This window comes from Eulemur rufifrons, chromosome 1, assembly GCF_041146395.1.
Source record: "Eulemur rufifrons isolate Redbay chromosome 1, OSU_ERuf_1, whole genome shotgun sequence".
Classification (NCBI taxonomy): Eukaryota; Metazoa; Chordata; class Mammalia; order Primates; family Lemuridae; genus Eulemur; species Eulemur rufifrons.
Genome location: NC_090983.1, coordinates 29,674,191 through 29,688,512, shown reverse-complemented (window position 1 = coordinate 29,688,512; position 14,322 = coordinate 29,674,191). Strand labels below are relative to the sequence as shown.

The window sequence follows — 14,322 nt, the reverse complement described above, 5'->3', positions numbered from 1 at the left end:
CATCAGCAATCTTCTAAAATCCATTTGATTGAATCAGTAGGCTTAGATTTAAAAAATAGAAAATAAACAGAATTGCTCAGAAAATTTTACAGAAACAGTATTGGAACCTCATAAATAAGAATTAGTGCTGTTCATTAAAACTGGGGAGCTGATGAATGCAGGTTTATTAATTTTGTTCTGTCGAGTTGTGCTCAAGTGTATACCACGCATCTGGAAAGCTTTGAGTTCCGAGTTTGAAGATAATCGTTTAGATGTTACTGTATGCTGGTACCTGAGCTGTGGAAGCAAATCTCCATAGGAGAGATTTTAAATACTTTAAATCACTCTGATAGTAAGTACACTTGGACATTTAGCCTGAGGAAATTCAGAATCATTCTGTAAACAAACAAAATATCTTCATGGATGAAGTTACCCAAATTTGTCCAATTTGATAAAACACTATTTTAAAAAAATTTGAAAGGAAAGTAGCAGATCATTAAAATTTGACTATTCCTTGGACTCATTCTAATTTGTTACAAGTGAAATATGGTTATAAATGTCCAAATTATTAATATTTCTGATAACTTCTCTTTGGATATAGTGTAAAGCTATATCCTACTTTGGATATAGTGTAAAGCTACTTTTAAAAGAGGATTATGTATTAGCATCAGTAGGTTCTAGAGGGTCAGTTAATTATTTAGGCTAAACTTTATTCAGCATCCATCAGCACTGACCCAAGGGAGAGGGAGAAAGTCATGCTTGGAGAGTTAGAACATTAGTTGACACAAAGACTTCTCTTGCTCACTCATTTTTTGAAAGATGATTATTTTCAGATCTAGGTTTATATTCCATGAACCTAGAAGCTTGGAGAAAAAATACTGAACTTTGCATAATGTGTAGTTTTGTTTTCAGCTTGATACATTCTTAGTTTCAGATACACCACCTCCACCACCACCTGTGGAAGAACCAGTCTTTGATGAATCCCCCCCTCCCCCACCTCCCCCGGAAGATTATGAAGAGGAGGAAGCAGCTGTGGTTGAGTATAGTGATCCTTATGCTGAAGAGGACCCACCATGGGCTCCAAGGTCTTACTTGGAAAAGGGTAAGTTTCAGAAGGATATCTGGTGGGATGGGAAGAAACCTCTACATAGAAATGAAATTTGCTGGTACTGAAGCGAATCTTGATTGTTTTTTACTAAGTAAAGTTTTATTTGTTTATTTATCTTTGTTTAACTTGGGTAGAGAACAGAAATCTTGCATTCTTGTGTGCCTGGCATAATGTAAGACTTATTACATAAGTAAGGTGGTCTCCCCATTTTGCAAACTAGGAAATTAAAGGTCAAAATTTATGTTATAGAATGTACTGTTACAGAGAAGATAGTATGTCATACTAATTATTATATAAGAAGCTCTTACATATAATATTTACCACGTACAAGGCTCTGTGCTATTTTATGTGGATTGCCTCATTTAATATAATAATGCTTTTGAATGTTAACACTATTATAATTCCTATTATACAGTGGAGTAAAAAGAAGCTTAGGAAAATTAAGTGTATTCTGTAAACTAATAAGTGATAGAGTTGGGATTTGAACTAGGTGTTTGTAACTCTAGGGCCCACACTCTTAACCGTTGTCCTAAGCTGGAGCTCTGGCATCTGGCAGACCTTGGCTATACAGTTAACTAGCATTAAATTCTTCCTAGCAAACTCTTACTTTTATTTGTCACTGCTCATTTTCTATCTCTTACTTTTATAAAGCCATCTGTTCTTGTGTTTTTCTGGCTCAATGATATGACTTCCAGAAGTACATATGAATGTATGGTAATTGTCAGACATCATTTCTGTCCTCACAAGACTGTGACAGTCCCTTGTCTTGTTCATATTTATATCTCTAAAAATCAACGTGGATGCTCTATTAATGATTGTCAGAAAGTGAATAGTGCCATTAATTCTATCTGGGGATTCCCATAAAGCTGCTCAGAGGACATGATATTGGTGACATTCCTTAAATAAAAAGTAGGAGTGTCTCAGGCAGAGAAGAGAGAAAGGGAGGACCTTCCAGGCAGAGGAACTGAGCATGAGGGCGTGGCTGTTGGGGGCATGGTGAGTAGTGTCCAATATACAGGGTCGTGGGTGGGTCATAGGGAGAGAGTGGTTGGTATGGCTGCACAAAGGGAAGTGAGTTGTAGGTAGGTGGTGGAAGGCCTGGAATATCATGCTGAGGTGTGTGGATTGTTTTCTTTTTAAAAAATCTGGTAGCTGAGGGAAATTGTGGAGGATGTTTAAACAGGTTAATGATAAGGTATTATGTACTTATTTAACTTTTTTTTTTTTTTTTTTGAGATACTCGATCATGACAGGTAGAATGCATTGAATAGTAGGAAAAGTGGAAGTTGGGAATACCAATTTGGATAAGGGCCTAAGCTGAGGCAGTGGTGCTGAAAACCTTGTTCACGTAAATCAGTTAGATGCAAATGGAAGGAGTTTTCACATGGCGTTGTCACTCCACTCTTTTAACCCCTTCAGAGTTATTTGCCAAAAATCAAATAACACTCTACCTTTAAAAATCATGTTTTATGGTGTGTTATTAAGGTCTTTCTTAAATTTTGTTGAAAGCAAAGAAACAGGAGCAACCTGACTTGCAAAAGGATTGGGTTATGCGATCACTGGAGTAATTCTCTTTCTTAATAACAATGCCAGTATTTTGAATGGTCCCTTTGGTACCCAGCAGTATTGTAGACTTTTGAGATAGTGCACCACTGTGCTTTTGTTAAGTAGAAGAACAAAAAGAAAATGAGAACTTTTATGACTGATGCCTGACTGAATGTATGATCTCAAGCAGATTAGTTTTAGGAAGCAGTATTTATAGGAGTTGAAAATCTAGAAAGAGACCCTCTATGTCACCCATACTGCTTCAGAAAATCTTAGGTACCCGAAGTGATAAAGGGTACTCCATTTTAAGGAAGCATGCAACAACTAGGGCAGTGACCATGATAATGGAGAAAAGTGTTTGGATTTGAGAAATTTTAGGAGGTAGAATTGACAGGACTTGGAGGATGTGGGGGATGGTGAGTGAGGGGAAGGCAAGGATGACTCCAGGTTTCTTGGCTTGGGCAGAAACTCGGGGAGTGTAAGAGAACTAGGAGAAGATACTGCCATGGAAATGGAGGAAAATATCAAGAAGGGGACAGAGATAGTCATCATTGCCAAACACTGTCGAAAGGTCAATTAAGAAAAGAACTAGAAGCTGTGAGTTTCACAATTAGAAGGTTGTTTCCCTTGAGTGAGCGGTTTCATTAGAATGGGGAGGGTACAAGGAATATGGCTGCATTCCTTAAGCAGCATTATTTTCATAGAAACAGTAAGCCCAATAGGATCTAAAACATCTCTTAATTTAGATTACATTGTTACGAAGTTTAACAAACTCTTCATTGACAGTGTCAAGGTTTAACTTTGTTCCACCTCAGGGCAGGTTATACATAAATTACAAATTATGTTAAATGAGGTTTTACTGACTTAGGGTAAACTTTTCATTTTCCATATAAATAAAATTATCTAAACTCATAATGTTTTTTTTCCAACTCATAATATGTGATTTAATACATAATATATTGAAATGGATAATTTTACTAACATTTTGATTTTCCAGTAGCTTGCCAGTTCAGGCAGGGTACTTAATTTCTAGGTGTGGTTGCTACTCCTCTACAATTAGGGGTCATTCTTTTTTAGCTTAGACTAGCCACTTTTATGTAACATTCTCATTTTGGACTCCTTTACATTGTTGTTATTTTAGTATCACCTCAACTTTTTTTCTCAATGCATGTTTAAGTTATAAGTATCCAAAATGCTAGGCTCTGTGTTTGGTGCTAGTTTGCAGTGTGGAGAGATTTTATGTTTAGATTGCTGTTCCTTGTTTCAATGTACTTACTAATTATGAGAGACAATAATTTGAGTCCTCTTGCTGATCATTTATCACCATCGTATGACACCAATATTCTTTGCTTATATTTAACACTGCAGCATACTTTATATAAAATTATAGGATTACAATAAAAGAGAAGCATTTAAGCTAAGAAGTTTTGTCCAGTTACAGATGTTCATACAATGTTAGAATACGTATAATTCAAAGGCTAAATTTGAACAAAGCATTTTGAAATTTGGAGTGTATTTTCACTGCAGGAGAAACGTTGAGAAAAACAATGTAGGCACCATTAGTCTTTCTCTGTTTCAATCATAACTGCATAGAAACCAGATGTTTATTAGCATTTTCTTTAAAAGTTTTTTTTCCTCATGTGCTTCTTAAATTCCTTATGTGATTTAGCTACTGTGTATAATATAGATGCATAATTGAAAATTATTTATTAGACTTGCCTCAATATTGCCAAAACCATTTTTTTCAGAATAAATAAAATCTAGACAGAGTTTACTTTTCTCAACATCAATATTTTGAATATTGGTGAAAATAGAGTAAGATACTCATATTTAATATATACCTCTTTAGAGTTATCGTGATAAAAGTCTCTTGCACTAAATCAAGTCTGTTTTTCTTTTGATGAATAGCTTTATGGTGAAGAATTAAATGAAATAAACTACTGGTGTATATCTTTTCCCTGAATGAAAATGAATATTATTAACAGTGTATTTTTTTAGATTTTAAAAAAAGCAGTTAATATCATAATAATGGTCATTAATTTTAACGAAAGATATTTAGCAGTTGTTAAAGCTCTTAGTGTTACACCACTATAAACAGAGTTCCTAGAATATTCATTGTAATTTCTATCTAATTCCGTTTCTACATTTTGAAGAAGAAAATGGATGCGCATAGAGCATAACTTTCCACTTCTGCTAAACATCTCTTCTTCTTCTTTTTTTTTTTTTTTTTCCTTTTTTGAGACAGAGTCTCACTTTGTTGCCCACACTAGAGTGCTGTGGCGTCAGCCTAGCTCACAGGAACCTCAAACTCCTGGGCTGAAGCAATCCTCCTGCCTCAGCCTCCCGAGTAGCTGGGCCTACAGGCATGCGCCACCATGCCTGTCTAATTTTTCTATATATATTTTTAGCTGTCCATATAATTTCTTTCTATTTTTAGTAGAGATGGGGTCTTGCTCTTGCTCAGGCTGGTCTCGAACTCCTGAGCTCAAACGATCCACCCTCCTCGGCCTCCCAGAGTGCTAGGATTACAGGCGTGAGCCACCGTGCCAGGCCTAAACATCTCTTCTATTGCAACAGCCTTTATATTGTCTTCTGAGTTACTTTTAAGTGGGCTTTTGTTTTTATAAGCATATCAAGAATGTTGTCTTTCCTTTAAAAAATGCTAGAAAGCATTAGGTTGACTAGAAATACTAAATACTCTAACTTGGATTCTCTTATATTTATAGTTAAACTTATGTATCATTTAATTACATTTGTATTTAGGTGTTTGTCCTTTGAGAAATACACACTGAATTATTTCTAACTAGGACCCTTTAAAGTACTTTCTGGTATCCTTAATATATCACTAGAGTGGAGAATATTCACAGTTTAAGAAAGCTATTTAAGTTTTACTAACGCAGGCCAGAAACACAAATTTTCTATAGCTAGGGCAAATTGCAATATCCAAAGTCCCTGTTGTGTTTTCTGTTTCTCATTTATTTATGTGAGGCATAAAGTTGCATGAGAAACTAACAAAGACAGTGTATCTTCTCAGAACAATGGATAGATGGAAATTTTACTGAGTGAAATTCTGAGTCGTATAAAAAAGGTACAGGAGTGGATAAAGAGGTTAGAATAAAAGATAACACTTGAAGTGGATTTGAGCAAGTTGCAAGGTATCCCAGGGAAACTTAAGTATTGAGATAGATGTAATACTTACGAACTAGAGATTATTTGTGATAGTTGTTGAAAGGGCCCTGTTACCAAGTGAGTTAAGCAATAAAAATCACAGGAGACCGTAAGTGTCTTGGTTTTCTTACCACTTTTAGTCTGCTATTGTTATATTAAATTGATGACATAATGCAGCATATGTTTTGAAAGAATATATATATAGTGACTCCTATCATTCATGCATTTAACTTTTGGAATTCAGCTACCTTTCTACTCAGTGAATAGGCATGGGCTCCAAAAAGTGAGGAAGGAGACATAAATCTGCCAGTCCCTTAGTCTGTCTTATTGCTTATTTGCCTCTCATAGTGTAACTCACTAGTATAATTCTGTTTAAAGAAAAGCATTTTTTTAAACATAATTTGTCTCAACACAAGCCCAAATGAAAAAATAGCGATTTTTCTTGATTCTGGGATTGTGTATCTCTCTTCAATGACTAAATGTGTTTTTTCGCCATTTGTGCTCAATTTAGAACCTAACCTCCCTAGAAAATAGGATTTCATTGTATAGGCCTGGGTATTACTTAGAAAAAATATATTTATAAATTTCAGTTGGTGTTTAGAAAGTCATGATGTTTGAGTGCTTCAGAAGTTGGGAAAAGGATGGATATTCACTAATTTCGTTCTTTCTAGGAATATTATTCTTTTTCACATCCTATTGTGTTTTCTTCCCCCCTAGTTGTGGCAATTTATGACTATACAAAAGACAAGGAAGATGAGCTGTCCTTTCAGGAAGGAGCCATTATTTATGTCATCAAGAAGAATGACGATGGTTGGTATGAGGGAGTTATGAATGGAGTGACTGGGCTGTTTCCTGGGAATTACGTTGAATCTATCATGCATTATTCTGAGTAGAGCTCAGAAGGGCTGTGCTTCCCTCACAGGAATAGTCAGGTCTTCCCAGATTATCTGAAGGCCCTGGGGATTCCACTCCAGTAAAATAGAATGAAGGATACAAATGATAAAAATTTTACTTTTTTTGATTTATCCCCCAGTATTAAAACAAAAAAAAGCAAGCTGAGTCTGAACAAATGGATCTTTCTGCCATCATTTGTACTATGCTGAGCTGTCTGGATTGAAATAAAGTGACCATTTCTGAATATGTCAAGGTATAACAACATAACTGTGTAGCTAAAACAAATCAGATTAAGACTGATGCAGAAAAATCTGGGATCTTGCTCAGGAATACTGTATACCCTTGGGATCTCTCCTCCTGCAGAATCTGTGGCATTGGATGTTCTTCATTGCCTGTGCTAAGGGGTTAACCTTATGGCCCGGTGGATACCGTGGCCCCTCACTTTCTTCCACTTGTATGAAGAGGAGGGAACCAACATTTAAATACCATTCTTAACCATTTTTATAATTGTTGCAGATGGCTTTTTTCCTCTTTAACACTGTAAATTCTGCATTCTCTCAGCACTTGAGTGCATCAAATGAGTTAATGCTGAACTCACTTGCATCCCTTCATGTTTCTGTTTGTAGACTATAAGGATGATGAAATGTGAAAGTCTCCCAACATTCCAAGGGTGGTTAACAATTGCCACAGTTTGATTTTAATGTGCTGCTGCATGGGACTGCATTGTCGCTAATGACCAGTGTATCCATATGTACAGTGTGGTAGGCTGGTTCATATGCTGAGGTAGGTGTGCAAAGCTAGATGTGAAGGTTCCTAAGGTTCTGAAGAGACTGAATCATAGAAAAGTTCTCCTCAACAGTCATCCTGAACCCTTGCCTCAGGCGTTGTTTTGAGGAGTAGGATCTTGGAGGTCAGGCCAACTGTTACTATCACTTCTTTCATTATTTAGAAAAACACTATTCTTTTTTGGAAGAGAATAGTGATTATTTTTAAGTCTCTTGACAGTTCCTAGGAATAAAAGGCTTGCTACTGTGCTCTCTGAATGTTATTAATGGCCAGTGTTAGTTGCTGCTGTGTCATTTACTCACTTAACTCTAGAAAAGGTAAATATTCTCCTGATTTTATGATTGGACTCTGAAGTAGCTGCTCTTAGTAAGAATTTGAAGCTTATATTTCAGACTAAAAATTTATTAGTGGGATAAGAGTAATAGGCCAAAATACCCAATCACATTGATAAAAATTAATATAATTGGGGGAAATAATAACAAAAAATATTTCTCCCCCATCTGTACAATAATTATAGCTTCAAATTCAGTGGAGTTTGTAGGGCTGATGGCTTTAATCATCACTACTGTAATCAGTATGGGAAATAATGGAAAAAATCCAGGAGGGTTTGCTTCTCAGTGAGTGAATACTGTGATGATGGGCCAGCTCACGGGTAGGCCCAAAGCTGCCAGTGTGGGTTCTTCCAAGTCTCAGTGACTTGCCAGAGTAAAGCTCTGCCAGGTGACTTCCCTGTGCTACGTTAAAGGGGAAAGGCAATAGCTACATTTCAATTGTAGGCCTTGAAGTGGCGTACATGATGGGGTCGTGCAGGCAGAGGAACTTGATTGAAAAATGAACAAATATAGTAGTATGTGAGGAAATTTAGATGAGTGTAGGCAGAAGTTAATATTTCACTTGCAGATTTGTTATTTGAGCATAAAACTTCGTCACCATTTAACTGAGATCTGGCTATAGTTTCCTTATCAAGACTTTTTTTTGTTTTGTTTTAAAGTTGTAGTTTTTAAAAAAACACATTGCAAGTTAGATTCTCTATTTTGTGTTTAGGTTTTCCCAACACTTTGGATTTAGCTTTCATTCACTTGTCTCCAGTACACATTGCACGTTGTGCTTTTTTAGGTCACCTCAACATCCCTTATTCCTTGTTTTCCTTCAAAGGGCCCTCAATGTCCTCTGAGCCTTTGGCTCCGTTATAGACCCAAACTATACTACACATGGATAGGTTATGCTCCTCATAGTATGGGTGTATAACTAAGAAAACTGATTTGAAAATCAAATGTTCCAATTATTTATTTAAATAGCTTTTTGCTGAGAAAGCTTAGTGGATTAATAAGGCAGAGGGTGTTTTGAAATTCAACAAATAGTTCCCACAGCTCATCACTACAGAAGCAGAGAAGACAACTGTGCAGAAAGCAAAGTTGGTGGCAGTGAGCGGGAATGCAGCCTGCCTGTTGGACCCCTGCTGGATTGGGGAGTGCAGAAGACACTGAAGTCCATTATACCGAAGACCTGCAGCTGGGGGAATCCATGGGTCAGCTGATTTTTTTCCTATATTATTTAGTACTAATGTGTGTGCGTGTGATTTTTGTTTTACAAATAATACCTGTTGGATTTTCTGCATATTTTTAATTTTTGTACAGTTTTGAATTCTGTAGATTGATTGTCTTGGAAGGATACTGTGTAATGATGATGGGCCAGGCCTATAGTAATTGGAGACTTTTAATGTATGTAATATTTCATAGATTGCATGCTATTAATAGTCTGTGAGGGTAGTATTTCCTGTTTATTGTAAGTTTCCCCCATTTATCTTTTTATAAACTAAAAGTTGGTTGGCATTAGGAATTCCAAGTGAATGCAGAAAATATTACATGCTACATACTATTAATATTGTAGCAAAGATATCGGAGTCTAAAATCTGCTAACCAGTAAGCAACCATTTTATCAGTATAGAGGGAATATAATGGGAGAGGGCATTTTTTCCTCCTGAAGTATTTCTTTGATTGTTTCTACTCTTTCTTCCTTTTTTTCTTTTTTTTTTTTTTTTTTAAGAGTGACTGAATAGTTGTCTCTTTTTCTTTTTTGGTATTAATATTTGAAAGTCCATGTGGATATAAATGAAAATACACTTTCTTGTTGTCTTTGACCTTATTATGGCCAAGGCAATAAACTGGAAACAGAAATAGTGCCAATATGTCAAAATCTAGACCTGAGACATTCAGCCTGCTGTGTTTGGAATAAATATGAATCTTTTAAGCTGCTTGTATAGTATTTTCCATCTTTTGACTACTTCCTTTCTATCTCCTTCAGAGGCACCTACTGTTCCTATCTCAGGATTGGCAAGGGCCCGCTAATTTTGCGAAATGTTCCTAAAAGTCATTGGGTGTGAGACATTTTCAATCCCTCCTTTCTTTCCTCTTGCTGTTCTTTATTATCCAGCTGGAGAGAATGTTTTATGCATCTTTGTAGCGTGTCATGTAGCTGTGCTCCTTAGTGCTAGTTTTATGTTGATTACTTAAGATTTTTCTGTTTGGGAGTCATCAAAATCATGGTAGTTTGCTTTTATCTTTTTGTATTAATTTTCTTTTGCAAAGTGACCTTTCTGCATTAAGAACTGTTCTTTTGTCCCCTCTTATAATCTTTTCTCCTCTGTGGGAAAGAGCATGGCATGTCCTGAAGGACACCTTTACCTTTGAAAAGGGTTCGATGGAGGAATTGGCAGGTGACTGCCAAGTCTTTCAAAAGAATGGGGATCTGTTCACTTCTTGGCTAAGAACTCCTGATTGGTGTTAAGGTGATAATTTTCTCTGGATGATTTACTTAGAATCACAGAATATTAGAGCTAGATGAGATTTAAAAAATTTTGGTGGTCTCATTTGACTGATGAGGCAAGATGTTCTGTTTCAGATGAACAGCTATTTAACAACGGTAGAGTTCCTGACTCAATGCCCAGTACTCTTTCCATTGCACCACAACTGTCTTAACTAAATGTGCCGTAGTTTTCTTTAAAAATTAAGAGTTCTACTTGATGTTTTCAGGAATATACTTGAAAAAAGATACGCCATGGTTTGATAAATGCCCTAAGTTGTTTTAAAGAAGTGTACTAAATACAACTTTAGTGAAAATAATCTTCATTTACCCCTTGTAAAACTATACTCAGCATAAACACTTTTCCATGAGGTGTAGTAAAAATAGATTAGTTCAACACTGGCAGGAGCACAGCACAGCCTTATTTGAGAGAGCCTTATAAAACAGTTATTAAATGGAGGCATTGAGCTCATTATCATAAGTTTACTTTATGCTGATCTTTGTTCCTATTTTATTGCGAATCTCATAATTCTAAAAAAAAAAAATGAAACAACAGGGCCTAGTTGTGTATAAATGATCCTTGCTAAATATCTTAAGGTTTTTTGTAAAAAAAACAAAACTTATTTTCACATTAAAATGAAACCTCTTTTGCAATTTCAGAATTCTATGGAAAGCAGTTTTTAATCATATTTTGTGTCCATGTACCATTTTTCTTAAAATGGTTTACAAAAAAGAATGTAAACAATTTGTGATCTGGCTAGTTGTACTTTTTAAGCTCCCGCAGGGAGAGCTGGTGGTGTCGTGAGTTGAGTAAAACCATTCAGGAAAACTCGAGGGAGCAGTCTGTTGCCAGTAATGTTCCTTGTGTGTGCCATTAAACCACCTCAGATAAGTGAGGGAACATTCACTTTTTAATTTTTTAATTGTATTTGGAATTAATTGTTGCTGTGTACTAAGAACTTGACCTAAATAAAATCCCACAAAGTATATTTAAGTGTCTTGTGAAATTATGTAAGTGACCCTTTTCTAAGGTGGTATCGAAGTTTAATTGTTGGGGATAATTCTTGACTTTGTAGCTGCTTTTAATTAGTGAAGTCTTTTTAGACTTCAGATATTTAAAATGTCGAGCCTTAATCAGGTTTGATCTCTGAAGTTTTTCGCTTCAAGATAGCTGCTCTAATTATGAAGTGTTTTCTATCCCTATTTTTGCTATAAGCCAACCTGGGCTTTTATCACTTTCCTCCAAATATAGCTAATTCTGTTAATGTAAGATTTTTTCCAAACACTGAGGATGGGTGTTGACTAAAAAATATCATAAACTGGTCAGAGGTGTGATTTAAAAGTCCCAAAAAAACCTCAAACCACAAGCAAGCTTGTGTGTGTGGCTAAGAACCCAGATTATAAACTGACTAAAAGAATTTTTTAATGATGTGTTTGAGAGTAACAATGGAGAATAATGCTTCAGTTTTCCTCACCTTCCATCTTATTTCCTCTGAGATTAGGTGATATGGAATAATAATGTGGAATACCCAGCTAATACATTTACATTTTAAAGGTGTGCTTTCAAGAAAAGGGTTTCTCTTAGCAATGGGAATTTTAGGCATGAGAGTAGTCCTGTCTCAAGATGTTTAGTATCCAGCCTTAATTATCCTATTAAGTAACTGCTTTTGAGTTACTTTGGGATGACACATTTGGTTGAAATTCTTTGTGGATTTGGGGGCGGGGTTAATGCCATTTATTCTGTTGTCTTGTCTGCCTGTGTTCATTATACAATATATACCGCTGTTCTGAAGCCAAAATATAGGTGCAGTTTCCACAACCAGGTATGACTGACACATGGTGAATGAAAGGGGGTGAGGACTTCCATATTTTTGCCCTAGTTTGGTAAATAATAAACAGAGTACACATTTGTACATACCTTCACATGGCATTCAAATACATAACTATGACTCCAAATCTTTGAAACAGCGTTGTTGTTTTTTTTTTAACCTAGGTCTTTGTTTAAAGCAAAAAAAATTTAAAAGCTATTATTCTTAATTGCTAATGTATTTAATGGCCAAAGCCCCCAAGTCTGTTGGTATAAACTATTTTTTTTACTTAAAAGTTAACAAATTGAACACATCAAAATGTAGTTTGTTGAGGGGAGGCATGATGGCAGACGAGAAACACCTCCAGCCAGCGTGTCCCTGCAAGAAGGAGAAATTTTAGATGGATGAGGAAAAAAAAATACGCAGACAAACATAGATTGGATGAGGGTCAGAAGGAAGGGTGCCTGAACCTACAGGAGACTCCACGGGAAGAGGTTGTGGAGCAGAACTGGAAGGAGAAGGGCATCAGCAGGGATTAAGTCCTGAGAGGCTTGGAGACCAGCGACAGGGTAAGTGGAGCAGTTAAAATCCCCCTCCCTTACATCTTTGACTGCTGGTGGGCTCCTGAGCTGCTGGAGAGACCTGCCGACACCAGCGCAGAGACTGCTGCTGCCCGTGAGCAGAGAGCCTCTTGCAGGCAGGTCACCAGGCTCCCAGCTCCCTCGGGGCACCTCCTGCCCCACAGACCCGAGCCGATGGGCAGGCACCATATTGCTTCATTCTCCCCTTCCTGTACCCGCTGCTGCCTATAGAGACAATTTAGCCACCACCCAGAGGCATCCACAGGGAACAGGACCTTTCCTTTTGGGGCCCTGCAGTAGACTGAGGGATGCTCAGTCTGTGAGCTTCATGCCTGCCAGCCATTTCTTGTGGTGCTTACCCAGTGATTCCAGCAGAGCAGGGCAAACCCCAAGGGAGAGAGACTTTGATCTAGATTGGGCACCCCACGGGTGACTTGGGACCAGCATTCTTCTCCCTGCCATGGTCAGGGATTGATCTCGGGGGCTCAGGGGACAGGCCTGCAGGCCAGATCCTGTACACCCAGGTCTCGATTGCATTGCCTGAGGGCACAGAAGGGATATTCGTGAATTAGTCTACTGAGGTGTGTGTACTTCCAGGGACAGATCCAAGTGGGTCCTAGCTGTAGCGTGCTGGAGGGGCACCCCTCCTCCCAGGGGAGGGCCACGCTCCCAGCTTAGGCTGTGATCCTCACTGCAGGGAACCTCCCGGTCCACATTATGGTTGAGGTCCTGCCTGCTGGCAGAGGCCCGGGAGAAACTGCAGCATAGGGCAGGGTGGAAAGGAGGAAGGCCAACCTCTACACACATACTTTCTGGTTAAGTGGAGCCACTTCAGCCCCTCCCTAGCAGCTTTGCCCAGAGGCAGGGAACAGACCTTTGATCCCTGCTAAAAGCATCTGTGGAGCTAGAGGGCAGGCTCGCCCAATCCAACCCTGCCTCACCCCACCACCCACCCCTCCTGAGGTGGAGAATAAGGACACATCTGGAAGTCTCATGGCTCCACCCACCACCTGAGGCACTAGACTGCCTCTCTAGAGGAACAAGAGCTGGTTACAGGACCCAAAGAGACCACTGCAGCTTGCTCCTCCCAGCAAGTGCCACCTACTGACGGGGAGGTCCATTCTCACCCACAAGCACCACCTACTGGCTCAGAGACTAAACTAGGTGTGTCACCATCTAAACGAAAATCCATAGGTAAGAAGCAACAGCTGCTCCAGATGGGAAGGAATCAGCGAAAGAACTCTGGAAGTATGAAGAATTAAACTTAAAGGACACCCCCAAAAGGGAACACCAGCTCTCTAGCAATGCATACCAAGCAAAATCAGAACACCGAAATGGCAGAATTTCAAACATGGATTGTAAGAGAATGCAAGAGAAAATGGATACCCAACTCGGAGACCACAAGAAAAATTCACTAAAGAAATTGAAATATTAAAGAAAAACCAAAACTTCTGGAATTGAATTTATTCAAGGAATTACAAGACACAGTGGAAAGCTTCAAGAATAGGCTATATCGAGCAGAAGAAAGAATCTCAGGGATTGAAGACAACACCTTTCAATTAAGTCAGTCACAGATAGAGCACAGAAATAAAAGAGCAAAGCCTACAAGATTATGTGAAGAGGCCCAACATAAGAATCATAGGCATCTTTG

The 14,322-nt window shown here is 37.9% G+C and overlaps 1 protein-coding gene across 50 annotated transcripts in view; it reads left to right on the top strand.

The window, feature by feature from the left end:
• ABI2 (abl interactor 2) overlaps positions 1-11,271 on the top strand; it is an 80,358-nt gene extending 69,087 nt beyond the window's left edge. For 30 of the 50 annotated variants that reach the window (XM_069468552.1, XM_069468504.1, XM_069468139.1 and 27 more), the window contains 2 exons: positions 908-1,081; positions 6,518-6,795. In XM_069468552.1, coding sequence (XP_069324653.1) covers positions 908-1,081; positions 6,518-6,693 — 350 coding nt within the window. In that variant the 3' untranslated portion in view covers positions 6,694-6,795. Of the gene's footprint in view, positions 1-907; positions 1,082-6,517; positions 6,796-6,851; positions 6,918-10,136 lie in introns of those variants that run through there. The other 20 variants (XM_069468514.1, XM_069468485.1, XM_069468132.1 and 17 more) reach the window with 3 other exon arrangements.
• Positions 11,272-14,322: the final 3,051 nt, after the last annotated feature.